This window comes from Gymnoscopelus microlampas, assembly GCF_963454915.1.
Source record: "Gymnoscopelus microlampas genome assembly, chromosome: 23".
Lineage (NCBI taxonomy): Eukaryota > Metazoa > Chordata > Actinopteri > Myctophiformes > Myctophidae > Gymnoscopelus > Gymnoscopelus microlampas.
Genome location: NC_139960.1, coordinates 18780232 through 18796252, shown reverse-complemented (window position 1 = coordinate 18796252; position 16021 = coordinate 18780232). Strand labels below are relative to the sequence as shown.

General features: G+C 42.0%; 1 protein-coding gene across 1 annotated transcript; it reads left to right on the top strand.

Moving 5' to 3' along the window:
* Window positions 1–3822: 3822 nt before the first annotated feature.
* On the top strand, window positions 3823–15949 carry slc26a3.1 (solute carrier family 26 member 3; the record flags this gene model as incomplete). The annotated part of the gene is made up of 19 exons (XM_084050108.1): window positions 3823–3950; window positions 4862–5001; window positions 5851–5961; window positions 7998–8158; window positions 8611–8775; window positions 9168–9320; window positions 9561–9643; window positions 11558–11705; window positions 12018–12131; window positions 12322–12399; window positions 12502–12597; window positions 13025–13131; window positions 13391–13460; window positions 14151–14243; window positions 14358–14477; window positions 14669–14851; window positions 15149–15203; window positions 15309–15433; window positions 15929–15949. 19 exons carry the CDS (start codon window positions 3823–3825, stop codon window positions 15947–15949), a joined length of 2151 nt encoding a protein of 716 aa, XP_083906234.1.
* Between the last annotated feature and the right edge of the window lie 72 nt (window positions 15950–16021).

Below are 16021 nucleotides of genomic sequence, written 5' to 3'. Positions count from 1 at the left end.
TCATCTCCATATTTAGGCATGGCAGTGGAGGATGTCCATATTTGGAAAGTGCATTGAAGGCAAACATGCAGACAGACATAATAGAATGGCCTCCAAGTATATGCCTATATATGGAGATCCCTGATGTCATCAATATGTCTTCATAGACTGGCCTTCAAGTACTATCCTACGTGAAATCTTTGTCCGCCGTCTGTGCGTGCATAAGTGCGTCTCTAGTTCACATATCTCGAGAACCGACCAACTGACATCAAACTCGGCGCTGGCGTCGCTAACAACCCGAGGGAGTGTCGCGCTTGGCATTGAGTCGGTGAGTTAGGAGGCTGTCTAGAACCCCTGATCAGACCAGTACACTCAGCTATTAGGCATACTGTACGTGGATATCCGATTGTCCAGAACTGCCGATCTGTCCGATATCCCCATATATGGGCATATTGGTCAATCTATGGGCATATACTGATGACATCAGGGATCTCCATATATGGGCATATAAAAGTGACATGGACAGACTGTGATAGATACAGAGATATCCTTATATGGGCATTATATGGGGCGGCCATAGCTGAGTGGTTAGTGAGCCCGCCTAGGGAGCCAGAGGCCCTGGTTGCCCCAGGTTCAATTCCAGGCCAGGCCAGCATATGTGTCGATGAAATGAGATTTGTCCCTGAGCAAGACTCTTAACCCCTAATTTTTCACAGGTTCTCATTGGAAACAAGACCGCAAGGACTTTCATGAACGACCTGTTAAAAGGAATTATAAAAGGGACACAGGCAGACAGATAGATACAGAGATCTCCATATATGAACATAAACGGGACACAGACGGGTACCAGCGGCGGACTGGCCATTTGGCGTACCGGGCAAATGCCCGGTGGGCCGCTGGGCCAGTGGGCCACTGGGCCCAAAAAAAAAAAAAAAAAAAAAAAAAACTTTTTTTTTTTTTTTTTTTTTTTGAAAAATATATTTTTAAAAATGTTTTAGGGTTATTACGGTCATATCCGAGTCGCGCGGCCCAATTATTAGTTACGTTAATGTTTGGGCTGGGATGCTTTCCAGCAGGTGCCTCAGTGCGGCCGCAGAGTTCATGTGCAGGGCATGGGCTGGCTCAGTGAAACGCCCCCCCCCCCCCCCCCCCCCCCCCCGTTGACAAAATGGGGGGGGGGGGGGGGGGGGGGCGGTCCGGACCAAAATGCCAGGGCTGAATTTCGGTCCCAGTCCGGCCCTGACGGGTACAACAGGTAACAATAATAATAATACATTTTATTTGTAACGCACTTTATATTTGAAACAAATCTCAAAGTGCTACAGGTTAAAAACAAAAAAAGAAAGAATAAAACAACAACAATAATAATAAACAGTGTAATGAATAAACTTCAAATCAAGTCAGCAAAACACAGTAGAAGTTTAAAAAGATAAAACAACTACATCTCTATCTAGGCATTAGGCAAATGCCTTGTTAAAAAGGAAGGTTTTTAGGCCCCTTTTAAAAATGTCAATGGGCTGTGGTGCTCTCAGATGGTCCGGGAGGGCATTCCACAGTCTAGTGCTGCTGAGAAGAAGGCCCGATCCCCCATGGTGCGGAGATTTGTTGTGTGGGGCTCGAGTGCGTTTGAGTTTCTAGAGCGGAGTGAGCGGGTGGAGTTCGGGGGTTTGAGGAGTTCCTTTAGGTAGGAGGGGGCATTGCTGTAGATGCACTGATGGGTGATGAGGGAGACCTTGTACTCGATCCTCACGGAGATGGGAAGTCAGTGTAGTGAATGAAGGATGGGTGTAATGTGTTCGTATTTCCGCACTCTAATCAGGATCCTAGCAGCACTGTTCTGGATGTACTGGAGCTTCTGGATGCTCTTGCTAGGGATCCTGAACAGGTACTCTGACAATGGGTACACCAGGTACAATGGGTATTGCATTACTGGGTGGGGGGGGGGCATGCATTCCCAACATGAATCGTTTGTTACGTCTCGCTCCCTCTCGCCTCCACATCCTGCTGCTGTGCTGTGGCCTCTCTGTGCTCATCAGCACCACCCAGAGGCCTCAACGGCACACTCTCAGCCCACCTGCCTCCAGTCCCCAATCTCCTCACCTGCCCTGCGTTGGCAATCACCCCAGAGGCTATAATAGCCTGGCCGGCATGCGGCTTTGCGTCAGATCTTAACCTTTCCACTCGTATGGTAAAGTATAGCTTGCTGACTAGTTTCCCAGTGTAGTAGAGCTCTTAGCCTGTTCACCTTACACAGTGGCAGGGCACACATTCCTTGTGAGTTTATCTCTGACCCTGCTTCTCCTCTCCTCTCCAGTTTCCTGGGATCCCCAGCTGAGTTGGAGCAGCCAGCGGAGCCTACACCCCTCTACCCCCGTTGTTGTTGAGCTTATTGTTAAAGCAGAATTCCAGTCATTTTAGATGTTTGCTGTGATGTGAAGCTTGTCCTCGGGGTTGCCAGATTCTGTGAGAGAAACAAGCAACCAGCTCCATGTCGTTCTGCATGAACGGCAGCTCATAAGGGACATGTAGTGCATGTTTGAGTGTCAGTACACTGCATAATGAGGATCAGTGAAACGAAAACGAACTTTGGAGGTGCTAAAATAGGCGATTTTCATTTATACACATTACTCCATTATGCCAGGGGAAGGGGTCTCCACAATGGACAACAGGGGCTTCTCTGGAAAAATTCAACGGCCCTTTGTATATTGGTGAGTGATTAGCGACACATCAAAGCAAACATCTAAAATGACTGGAATTCTCCTTAATAAACTGGCCCGGGTGGGCTTTAATCCTCCATTTTGCCTCCTCCTTGCTGTGCACTTGGGTCACACATACCATGCCTAATAGGTACTGCCCCCGGTCTGATAGTATTGCCCATATGGAGACAAAGCCCATTCCCACAGTAACTGATAAAGTAGATAAAAGAGCTGATAAGGGTTGTAAATCCTGCTCTATGTTAATTAAACCCATTTGTAGTTAAACAGCTGAAAACCCAGTGTAAAAAGGATGAGACGAAATCAAAGACAGACACAGGCCGGTTCTCAAATTAAAAAGGTTGACATTGTTTTAAGAGAAAGAATCAATCCACGAGGCACCGTACAGCAAAAATATCTCTGACTAAACAGTCAATGATCACAACAGTTATACACAAAGTAAGTTATCAGCTCTGACGATGACATCTGGCCATGAGGAGCCTTGCTCGTAGGTTGAGACTTTGGCAAGACCTTGGCTCTGACCGGCGTCGCTGGAGGTGTTGTGGCTTTGTCATAGATGGTCAAGTTAACTCCAATGAGCTGTTATTGTATTCCTCCAGAGATAATCAGTGACCTCGGCTGGGCCTGTGCGCTGTGCAACTCAAAACACATGCAGTCTCTAGCGGAAAGGAGAGAACTAATACTAGGATTAGTTCCAGACCACCTTGAACTTAATAAAATCATAGCATTGGTAGGCAAACTTGAGTTATGCAGAGATGGCACACTAAAATAGGATATAATGGCATATATATCAATATTGTTGACAAAATACATAGTTTTATACCTATCGGTAACAATAATAAAGTTTTGTGATTGCCAAGGAAGTGTCCAGCGGCACAATGGATTTATGCTGCATTTTGTTAATAATTAAGCAGAAGAAAGACAAAACGGCTCAACCGCGAGAACGTTAGCAGATCCCAGATTAGATTACAGATAAGATTGACAAGCACAGGTCAGGACCCACAGGGGAAAGGGTCCTGTTATGGTGCTTTGTCCACCGCAACTTGCTTTACATTGGTGTTGAGGAGGAAGGACGCGCAGCTTCAGGGTTCCTTAGTCGAGGAAGGACACCCAGCTTCAAGGTGTGAGGATGGCAACCTTGAGGAGACAATACCTGGTGGCTAGACCTCTCTATTCAGAGGACAGCTTTGCTGAGGATCATGAGAGAATCTATAGGAGACGCAAAACACTGTTGGACCATGTCAAACAGTACTTGACGTAAGTGGTCCAAACATGGTTTCCTTATAAGAACATGTAAAATGCTGTTAACTCTCAGTGTAAAAATCATATGTAATTATAATTCATATCTGATGATACATTTTTTACACTTGGTCCCTTTGGGTACATTTTTACACTCTCAGTTAAATTAAAGGACCATACATACAGGTGTGTCTAAACTGAGAAGTGGAGAATGTAAACTTTTTTGCGCATTCATTTACTCTTTAAGAAAAACCTTTACCGTATAGATGGATTTCTGTGCAACTAGGGGGTCGAACACAGTGTCCCTTTTATGCCCATTGCCCATATATGGAGATCTCTAATGTCATCAGTATTGCCCATATATAGGCATGCTGATATGCCCATATATGGAGATGCTTGTCCATTTAATGCCCATATATGGAGATCCCTGATGTCATCAGTATATGCCCATATATGGGCATGCCCCCTTTTGTGACCATGTGGATCTGACTGATTTGTTGCCATGATGACACTTTGTGGTTAGACAACACATTCCATATTTGGGCATAGCTGCATTGTGAACTTCTTGGTTATGGCTGAGTCATGGTGACATGAGTGTTAGGTCAGAGGTCAGCCCGCCGGGCCGGTCCTCCCTTAATCCAATTTAAATTTTAAGGATAAAGGTCCTTACACACCGGGGGCGATTTTTTCATGCGAATAATACGTTTTTTTTTAAACCTTATAAAGTCAATGCAAGCTTCCACATCAGTTTTGCGGAGCGAAAAAGCGTCTTTTATTTGTTCGGGCCGAGTCCGAATTTTGCGTATATTCGCTTAATCGCCGGTGTGTAATGACCTTTAGGCTTTGAATAAATGATACATGATATTAATGATAAATCCGTCTTTGTGTTTTGCCACATACTGTATGCATCCTGCATGGCTGTTTTACAGCTGTGATTCTAAGCGGGTCAAGAACGCAGTGCTGACCGTTCTGCCTTTCATTGGCTGGATGAGAATCTATCAGCTAAAAGAATGGTTGCCTGGTGATGTTGTGTCAGGGATCAGCACAGGACTGGTGGCCATCATGCAAGGTAATGGATGACCTGGAGCTTCAAATTGTGATTACAGCAAGTGTGTTTTCACGTCATTATTGATTTATTCTGCATATATTCACAAAACTAGCTTGGACAAACTCTTAACCACGTTCAACCTGGTGCCTCCATTTTGGGCATGGGATTATAAAGAAAAACATATGTTATGGCATGGGATTATAAATAAAAAAATATGTTACAATACAAGCTCACAATGTGTTGCATCGATTCATCGCATCTGCTATTTTTACAATTTGTCCTAAAACCGAACGAACTAGAGCTTATGTGGTTAAGAGTTGATGAGAATCCTCATTAAGACATGAGTGTCCCACATGACATGCACACAGCAAGTTCAGTCAGGAAACTCTTACAATTACTGGCGGCTGAGGGCTGACCATTGGTCAGCGTCAGCCAATCACATTCACACTTCTACTTGTAACAGAACATCCCACTTTAACGGGACCCATTTAAACAGCATTAGCATCTTGTGTGTTATTGCTTAATTATGGGCCTTACAACCAAGCATCCAATGAGAGCATAGTGTAACTGCCACAAAATACAGTTAAGATGGATTGCGGGTGAAACGTCTTTCTGTGCTATCCTACATTCAATGCGTACATTATTCACATTGACACATTGATTAGGCTGTGTGTGTGTGTGTGTGTGTGTGTGTGTGTGTGTGTGTGTGTGTGTGTGTGTGTGTGTGTGTGTGTGTGTGTGTGTGTGTGTGTGTGTGTGTGTGTGTGTGTGTGTGTACATAAACTCATGTAAAGTATATAAAGACCCATAAAAATGTTATTCTCTGTGGCTTTGCTGTGCCCTAACCCCTCTGTGTTGATGCCCTTTCAGGTCTTGCCTTTTCTCTCCTGGCTTCTCTACCTCCTAGCTATGGGCTGTACACAGCATTCTTCCCCATGCTCACATACTTTTTCCTTGGTACCTCAAGACACATATCCGTGGGTAGGTAATGGTGCTGATATCACTGCATACTGGATGTTCCTATGAAAAACATGATTAGAGTAAAGCATTCATGAGCAGAAGCCTTGGATTAGCTGGGAAAATCTGGACAGCGTAATGTAAATGAGTAAAGTTTGACCACTTATGCCCTATATATACCTGTCATATGACGGTGTCACGCTGCAAAAATAGCGAATCTACAAACTTACAACGCGTCGTTTTAGCTATAAATAGCTATTTTTGCTATTTTGGAAACAAAATAAGATGTAGAACATTTTGCCTATATGACCAAAATAGGCATGCCAGGTTTAGAGTAGTTAATTTATACTTTGTTGTATGACCATCCATGTCGCTTGCCAGATTTTCAACAGAAAAACTGAAAAAAAGGACTAAGTGTCCTCAGTCAACCATTGCTCTACATGATTGAGTTTAATGAGGCTCCTCAACCTGTCAGTGTCAAAATGTACAGTAAAACCACCCGATACCTAGAACTCATCCCATATCATCCCATTGAATGGGGCTGTTATCTCCTAGAACACACATAAACGTAGATGTGTTTGGCAAAGTGCAATAAGATCTACTGTGAAAGGGAGTAATGTTTTTTCTGACTCAAGGTTCAAGGTTTCAACTTTATTGTCACACCACAAGTTTACACCACAAGATAAAGGAATGGATGAAATGATTTTGTGCGAGCGTCACATGACATTGTAACATTGTTAAATAAATAAATTAAAAGTGTTAAGAAATATGCATAAAAGGTATGAGAGTATGTAAGGCAAGAATGGTGCAGCGATATTTATAGAATAAGATACAGCAAGTCAAATATACAGTGTTCCTTGGTCGATTATGCATTAGAATATACATACAATATGTGTGGATGTTTCGCAAACGTAAGGTAACATATACATACAGTCAGAGTGGACTGGTCAGTGCGTCTTTGGGTGCAAAATAGTGCATGGAAAACCAGTAAAGAACAGATTACATTCAAAAGTTCAAAGCCAATCCAAAAGAAGAGAACAGATAGTGGAGGTCTTAAAGGGGAATTTTGGACCACTGTTTTCTTACCTTTTCTATGATGTTATGATATCCTAGGATGAATGGTACGCCTACAGTAGAAAAATGTCATAACTCCATCCCAGGTCCGCCACAGCTAAAAACGTGTGCCAATAGGCCTTGCGCTAGATTGACAATCTTAGATTTTGACAATCACGTTGCATAGTGTTCCGTCACTCCGATCTCACCCAAAAAAAATATATAGGCGACCTAGCGCAAGGCCTATTGGCGTGTTTAGCTGTGCTGGACCCGGGGCCGGGATGGAGTTATGATTTTTTTCTATTGTACCATTCATCCTAGGATATCATAACATGCTAGAAAAGGTAAGAAAACCGTGGTCCAAAATCCCCTTTAAGCTCTCATTAGACTTTATGTTCAGGTGTTTTGGGGCAATATATACAGACGTGTAGCAGGACTCAGTGCCTCTTCGGCAGCCTGTCGGCCTGACTGTGGAAACGGTCCCGTAAAGGAATATTTCACTTTCAAAAAAACTTTGGGTCATTTTAACGTCTACTCAGGCTTTTATGAGCCCCCCAGACAGTTTTTAAGTTGTTTGATTCAGTATTTAGATATTTGATATTAATTTTATCAGACCCGCCCCCTTCCTATACAAACCCATTATAACTTCAAACTCCATTTTTAACATGTTAGATTCATCAAAAACACCCGTCCTTGGCTCTGGTGACTCACCCTGCCCTCCTAATACGCAAGGGGCCTTGTTTTTTCAATAACGTTTTTCTTTTCTTTTTTTTAATTGTATTTAATGTTTTTCATTTTCCCCCAAAAATATAACAAATCCCTTTAAGTCTGTTCATTCGGCATTTGATACTGAGGTATTGCGGCTCGCCTGCCTCTTGTCTTTTGATAATCCGGTTCACCTTGGCAACGCACCGCTTGGTTTATATGCCCTGTATGGAGGGAAGCTCACCTATACTCTGTGCTGGGCCATCCACACCACACCACACTGCTCCCCTCTCCTCTTCCAGGCTCTTTCCCGGTGTTAAGTCTGATGTTGGGGGCCGTGGTGACGCGGCTGGTTCCCGATGTAGGTCCGCCTGCCAACATCACAGGCTTTGAGGGCCTATCTAAGGAACATCAGAGGGTCCTTGTGGCTTCCTCCATCACCTTCCTCATGGGAATAATTCAGGTACAACTGTCTCTCCAGTCTCCACCATTCCATTCATCTATTTTATCATCCTCTTCCTTTTCACTTTCAAAGTATCGCACAACAAAATCCTCAGTGTTAATTTATCCATTTGTATCTGAGAGAGTACAAATGCAACCAAATGGACCCTTTCGGGTCCATTTGTACTCTCTCAGAGTTAATTTAACCCATTAGACCTGAGGCCGAGTGTCAAAAAACGCCTTCTAACTCCTGACCTAAGTTTTCTGATACATATATATTTTTTAAATTATGTTGCTATATACTGTACATAGCAACAAGAACCCCAAAAGGGGTTCCCGGCTTGAAAGGTATAGTTACGTAATGGGGTTCCAGGTCTAAATGTGTTAACACTGCGGTTGTGTGGAATGTCAGTACACTGAGACAAACGAACGTTCAAGGTTTTACAGTGTGTTTGTGATGTGTGTCTCTATCAGCTGGCTATGGGCGTCCTGCAGGTGGGCTTCGTGGTTGTGTATCTGTCAGACACTCTGGTGTCCGGCTTCACCACGGCCGCTGCCATCCAGATCATCGTGTCTCAGCTCAAGTTCGTGTTGGGGCTGGAGGTGCCTGGTATCACTGGACCTCTTTCCATCATATATGTAAGTCTGTCTCTGACGGATCAAATGAGTGAAGGTTGCACACGTCTCTCCATTTGAAGAAGACCTTATTTATTCATATAATGTGGCATGTTACAGCAATATACCTTGTTCAGGGTGTCAGTGCATGTAACCGCAGGAGTGGGAAGAGTAGACTGCTAGAATTTCTTCTAAAAGTACCTTTGCTTGACATAAATATTACTCAAGTAGAAGATTACTTGTGTTGAAAACTCGAGTACTCTGAAAAGTACTGTATTACATATCATGAAAGGGCCAATTTGGCAACCCGGGTGTAACTATTTCAATATGAATACGTCCTACTCCAATTCAGTTTTGCTCTCCAAAGTGGTGTTTTATTATTGATGATACTTATGGTTCCTTTCTCCTCTTCTCAGACACTGGAGATAATCTTCGGCAAAATCACCTCCACCAACATCTGTGACCTGGTGACCTCTATCGTCATCATGGTGGTGGTGTTCATCGCGAAGGAGATAAACGACAGATACAAAGCCAAGCTGCCTATTCCCATCCCCATAGAGGTCATCACGGTGAGGGAATCTTGTTACTGTATAATTATTAACGTATGGTTATAATTACTGTAGGCTATATTATAATGGACAACAATGGGTACAATCTCTTAACATTGACCAAATATGTTTTTGCCACTCCTACATATATATCATTTACCAAAGCTGTTTATTATTTAATTGATTGATAGATGTTTTGATTGATTGATTGATTGATTGATTGATTGATTGATTGATTGGAGTACTTTTCCATTCACACAGACTGTTATAGCTTGCGGGGTGTCTTATGGCTTCAACTTTGAGGAGAGATTTGAAGTTGTTGTCGTTGGTAAAATGGTTAGTGGGTAAGCATAAATGATTCCTCCTCATAGATAACTTTCAGTCTATTGATTCAAACATTTATAGCAACAGTGACTCATCTATTATGATGAATTGATTGTTATGGTATGAACTGAAGTTTAAGCAAGGGATAATGCATGGGGAGGTAGTCATTATTGAAATTTAAAGCCCGACAGGGCGATTAACCACCGAGGCGAAGCCGAGGTGGTTAATCGTGGTTAATGTAAATACATTTACCCAAAAGTAACAACAAAACGAAGTATTTCCTTGCTTACGGCAATGAAAGTATTCCATAAGTATTGGGCTGGGCGGACAAGTTCGCCTCGCAAAAACAAATGACGAAATGGAAAAAAACTCGCCCCAAAACACACTCGCCCCCCATTCTATTTACTGCCGATTTGCCTGTAATACCGCCGGATTTGCCCCGGGGCGACTATGTTTTGGGGCAACAACGGTATTCCCCCGTTGTTGTGCCACGATAAACAAGGAAGTGCAGTGGATCAAATAGAATGACTTTTCGGTTATTGCATCGTCTATTTCTCACTTCAAATGTTTTCAAAAACATTCTTGAGAGCAACGTTTAGTTGTAAATGACATTGGTTGTTTGTTTACATGGCTGTCAATGTTGGATAAAGCATAAAATCAAGCAGCGCAGGTTGATATGAGCAGGTGTTCTGAGTCTCTGATTACACAGTTTCCTCGTCGGTCTCAGCGGTCATTATCATCGGTCATTATCCAGAAATAATGACCGATGACTGACCAATCAGAATCGAGCATTCAACCAAGCCGTGTAATAACCAACTTTATTACACGGCTTGGTTGAATGCTCGATTCTGATTGGTCAGTCATCGGTCATTATTTCTGGATAATGACCGCTGAGCTCAATAACGGACCGCTGTGTAATCAGAGACTCAGAACACCTGCTCATATCAACCTGTGCTGCTTGATTTTATGCTTTATCCAACATGACAGCCATGTAAACAAACAACCAATGTCATTTACAACTAAACGTTGCTCTCAAGAATGTTTTTGAAAACATTTGAAGTGAGAAATAGACGATGCAATAACCGAAAAGTCATTCTATTTGATCCACTACACTTCCTTGTTTATCGTGGCGCAACAACGGGGGAATACCAAAACGCTCGCCCCAAAACATAGTCGCCCCGGGGCAAATCCGGCGGTATTACAGGCAAATCGGCAGTAAATAGAATGGGGGGCGAGTGTGTTTTGGGGCGAGTTTTTTTCCATTTCGTCATTTGTTTTTGCGAGGCGAACTTGTCCGCCCAGCCCAATACTTATGGAATACTTTCATTGCCGTAAGCAAGGAAATACTTTGTTTTGTTGTTACGTTTGGGTAAATGTATTTATGTATTTATTAAGTAGCCGTGTAATAAGCGGGATAATGCATGGGGAGGTAGTCATTATTGAAATTTAAAGCCCTTCAGGGCGATTAACCACCTCGGCTGCGCCTCGGTGGTTAATCGCCCTGTCGGGCTTTAAATTTCAATAATGACTACCTCCCCATGCATTATCCCTTGCATAGGGGATGCTTTAACTCAGTGGTTCCCAAACTTTTTAGCCCTCGGCCCAAAAGAGAAGTTTGGTCTCCTCCGGGACCCAAACTAGTGAAACTAGCAGATATACAAGATCTCAACGTGTCGCGATGCGTAGATCTGCTATTTTCACTACTTCTTAAGTTGATGTTCTTTAATTAAAAGAATGTCTTTTCTTTATTTTTTTTAATAGGCCTACATGAAATTTTCTTGAAAACTGTTTGAAAATTATCTTTAATTTCTGAAAATCAGTCATGTTTTACTTTTTGAAAATCTTTTGAAATAATAGTAATTAGGGAGCTAATGGGTCCCGACCCAGTGTTTGTGGAACAGTGCTTTAACAGAACCAATAAACCTCTGTTTCAGGTATGAGTCTCCCATAGCACCAAGCATGGAAGTCTTCCAGGAGAGCGCAGTCGAGACGTTCGCAATTGCCATTGTGGGTTTTGCTGTGGCCTTCTCTGTAGCCAAGGTCTACGCCATCAGAAATGATTACACCATTGATGGGAACCAGGTGAGTGACGTTTAACCACTTTCAAGCTGATGTCTCTATTTTGGACAGGTCATTGTTGAATATTTAGGTGAAGATTTTCAATAATTTTCAAAAAAAGGAAGAAATGTACAAGCTCACAACCCATCACAATTGAAAGTATAAAATATGTCTTTTATTACCCTTTTCTCAGTTTGACTGCATGCTGTGAATGACACCACTTTGCCCAATGCCTATTGCCCTTCATGATTATGGTCATTTATATTCCTTATTAAGTTATAATCATGTTTTAAGAAGTTATGAAAGTATGAAATATGTTTCATTTCTCCATCACAGGAGTTAATTGCATTCGGGGTTAGCAACATCTTCGGCGCCACCTTCAGGTCGTTTGCTGCCAGCACGGCTCTCTCTAGAACAGCTGTACAGGAGAGCTCAGGAGGAAAAACACAGGTGTGTAAATACAATCCTACTTTTATTGGTCAATATACTACTAGAATTTCATCACTCCAAAAGAGATTTATCCTCTGATAGTTTCATTTTACAATGCATTTTATGTCATATACAGTAGGTCTACTGTTCTGCACGTCGTATAATTTTATGGCAATGTGTGAAAATCCTGATCACTTTTTTACAACTACAGGTTGCAGGGCTGATCTCAGCACTGATGGCAATGATTGTAACCGTGGCTCTTGGGTTTCTGCTTGAGCCACTTCCCAGGGTGAGACACACATAGCTGTGGGCCTGTTGTTGTAATCCCATGTCTATTATTTAACTCCCTTTTATTTGTACTGTACATTAATTAACTGCCGTGTCATTGTAGTCAGTGTTGGGTGCCTTGGTCATTGTCAACCTGAAGGGAATGCTGCTGCAGGTCAGAGAAGTCCCGTACCTCTGGAGGAGGGACAAACCGGACTGTGTAAGACATCATATTACTGTGTTCCATATTGGCACTCACTCACAGACCTCAATTGTTTTCGGGCAATTTTGTTTTTTCAAATTTCAATCCCTGGGCGCTCGGGTATTGCAGGTAACGGTAAGGGACTCCACCACCACCTCTGGGTGGAGTCTGGGGGTCCGTTGAAAATCCTCCACTTATTTTTAAGATTATGTTATTAACTACGCAATGACATTTAGCCAACACTAGCTCAGTTATTAAGGTGAGTTTGAGAATGAGTTTGGAGAAAATGAAAACAAATGCTAAATCTAAAATGAAATTGAATAGACAATGTAATGACACCCAAAGTGTCCTATAAAAGTCATCCTTATTAGTGTGTGATGTGAGCCAGCCCACACTGGATGTCACTGCACTCAGCCATTCTTCCATTCCTCTCTTTTCTGCACAGGTGGTATGGTTGGTGACCTGTGTGGCCTCTACCTTGCTGGGGCTGGACCTGGGGCTGGCTGTGGGCCTCGGCGTGGAGCTGCTCACCGTTGTCTTTAGGACTCAGTTGTAATAATGATTCACATTCCATTTACTACATTTATAGTTTGATATATTCCTACCCAGAGCAACAGGACAGTTGTTTTAACAGGACAGGCCAGGATACATGCCTGGGTTGCTTTGGGGAGGGTCTCTAACAATGTTATTAGACCATTCTATTATGTTACAAATGCATACCCATTAAACAAATTCAATTAGTTGTCTTCATTTTAAAGAAAGAAGACCAATGATGTGGGATAATGACAGTCATCCATTTATATTTCTCTAGCCCCCGGTGCTCCGTCCTGGCTAACATCACTGGGACTGACCTCTACAGGGATCGGAAGGATTACTTGTGTGTAAGTTTGTGCATTTTAAAGGATACATTATTTATGGGATTTGACATTTTGGTTTATTGCCAACTTCCAGGTTCATAGATGCATCTGTTGACGGACGTGTAACTGAATCTAGCCTGTTCATTTTGCCATCCCTCCCAGGCCCTCTATAGTCTGTTCTTACTGTAACTATATCAAAACTATTTATGAACAAAATGTTTGTTTATAATGATTAAATTAACACATCAAAGTAGACACTTTTGTTTTAGAGCAGAAATTATAATTTGTTTTGCACAAAAAAAAATACTCACACAGACACACGGACAGACAGGGGCGAAAACAGATGATGACAGCACAGCCTTACCATTTCATGCATTTAGTTTATGCTCAAAGCAACGTAGATAGGTTCAGTGATCAGGGACACGTGGCTGTTCATGGAGAACATTGCATTTCTAATAAATAAATATTAGCTGCTGTGAGAATTGAAGCTGTGACATTTTTGTTATGGAGACACCCACTACATGACCCTGCCACCCACTGCATAAAACAAAAAATTGCTAAATGTGGGCACTAGTGACACCTGGTGGTTGAACAGCAGCACACTGGTTAAAGTCCTTTCTATCAGAAAAGCAGCTAATGACTCCAAATGATAATACACATTGTTATTATTATTATTATGTGCTCCTACGTAACATTCGCCTGTTCCATTCTCAGATATATGAACCAAGAGGAGTCAAGATCTTCAGGATACCTTCACCTCTCTTCTTTGCCAACATTGAGTTCTTCAGGGACAAGCTTGCAGAAGCTGTATGTATTACCACTTCATAAAGCATGCCTCTGCCTTCAGTTTATTATTCTTTCACAGCAGATATGTAGGAATGGCATACTTTGTATGGCAATGTCAGATGTACAGTGTTTCAGGTGGGGTTTAATCCTCTGAGAGTTCTAAGGAAGAGAAACAAGGCGCTCAGGAAAATCGGGAAGCTCCTGGAGAAGAAGCAGTTACACATTACAGAGGTGAGAACACACAATGGTACTAATGTGTGCTGCTTGCATGCATTACATATAAATGTAGTGACCACCACAGTCCTCAGGACAGTTTTTCAATCAATAAACTACTCACAAATATTCTCCCCAAAAAATGGAGCACCAAAGATTATGTTCATATATTGCATTCTGTTTGCATTCAGTTTTTTATTTTAATCTGTTTAACCAAATAACTTGAATTTGAGGACGAGCGTGACATGAAGGACTTGGACATGCCAGCTGCCCATAAAGATCTTCCTGTCCAGATCAACTGGAACTCAGAGCTCCCTGCCAACATCTGTGTCCCCAGAGTGGACCTTCACAGTCTGATCCTGGACTTTGCTGCTGTCTCTTTTCTGGACATCTCTGCTATTAAGGGACTTAAAACGGTTAGGTTTATTATCTATGCTTTTAACTTTTAAGCCTAATTTATACTTCATCTCACAAATATAGCATCAAATGACAACATATTACTGATGAAAATGTGTTATTTCCATGCATTGAGCGACACAGTTGTGCGTATAATTAAGTCTTATTACTCAAAAGGGACAATTGGAATGAATTGGTTGCTCTCATCACTTGCACACTTTTGATTCTCATAGTTAACAGGGAAGGGACAGGCATTAACTTGAAAACAAGATGCTGATCTCAGCTTCATACTTCAAAACCATGTTTTTCCCTCCTAGACCCTGAAAGAGTTCATCCGTGTTGATGTGGACGTTTACATAGTCTCCTGTGATGGTGAGTGCTCTTTGAATTCCAAAATGGTTACCAACACTGCAGTCAAAACTGGTTACATTTGTCATTTCTAACTGCTCAGCTACAACCTATCCCATGTGTTGCTAGAGCGCATCTGGGAGAAGCTACACAGCTGCATGTTCTTTGATGATGAGATCCAGAGCTCCTTGTTCTTCCCAACTCTTCACGATGCTGTGTTAAACGCGTTAGAAAAACACCCAAATGCTCAAGTGGTAAGGATAGAAAATGGGCATGGTAGCTAGGATATCTAAATCAAATCAACATTTACTTTTACCTATTTTGGGCATGTCTTCTTAAAAATAGATCTACAAGCTCACAGCGCATCACATTGCAATGTATTGTTAGCTCATAGATAGGCAAGTAAATATGGCACTCAAAACGTCAACAATTAAATGTAGATTGGATGCCAGTAGTTTTAGCATACGAGTGCCATGGAGAAAAAATAATCTGATTTGATTTCCAATGCAGATTTGTAATTTATGAGTAATGTGAATTGGGGATAAATCAAAATATTGTACTGTGATGCCTAAAAGACCATTTGTGTACATACATCTTAATGCTGCATGTCCGAGCTGGGTATATGGGTACTGTATGGGAGGCTACTTGCTGAATAGAGAAATAATTGTATGCCTGTGAGTGTGACAAACTATGGTTCTTGTTTTTACACCACTCCAACCATTACACAAATGGTTTGTTCCTTTTTGCAGTTGTCAGATACCAAACTGTAGAGGGGAACTGTCTTCCGGAAAGGAATCAGATGCAAGCATTGTTGCAAACACAAAGTATATTAAAATATATAT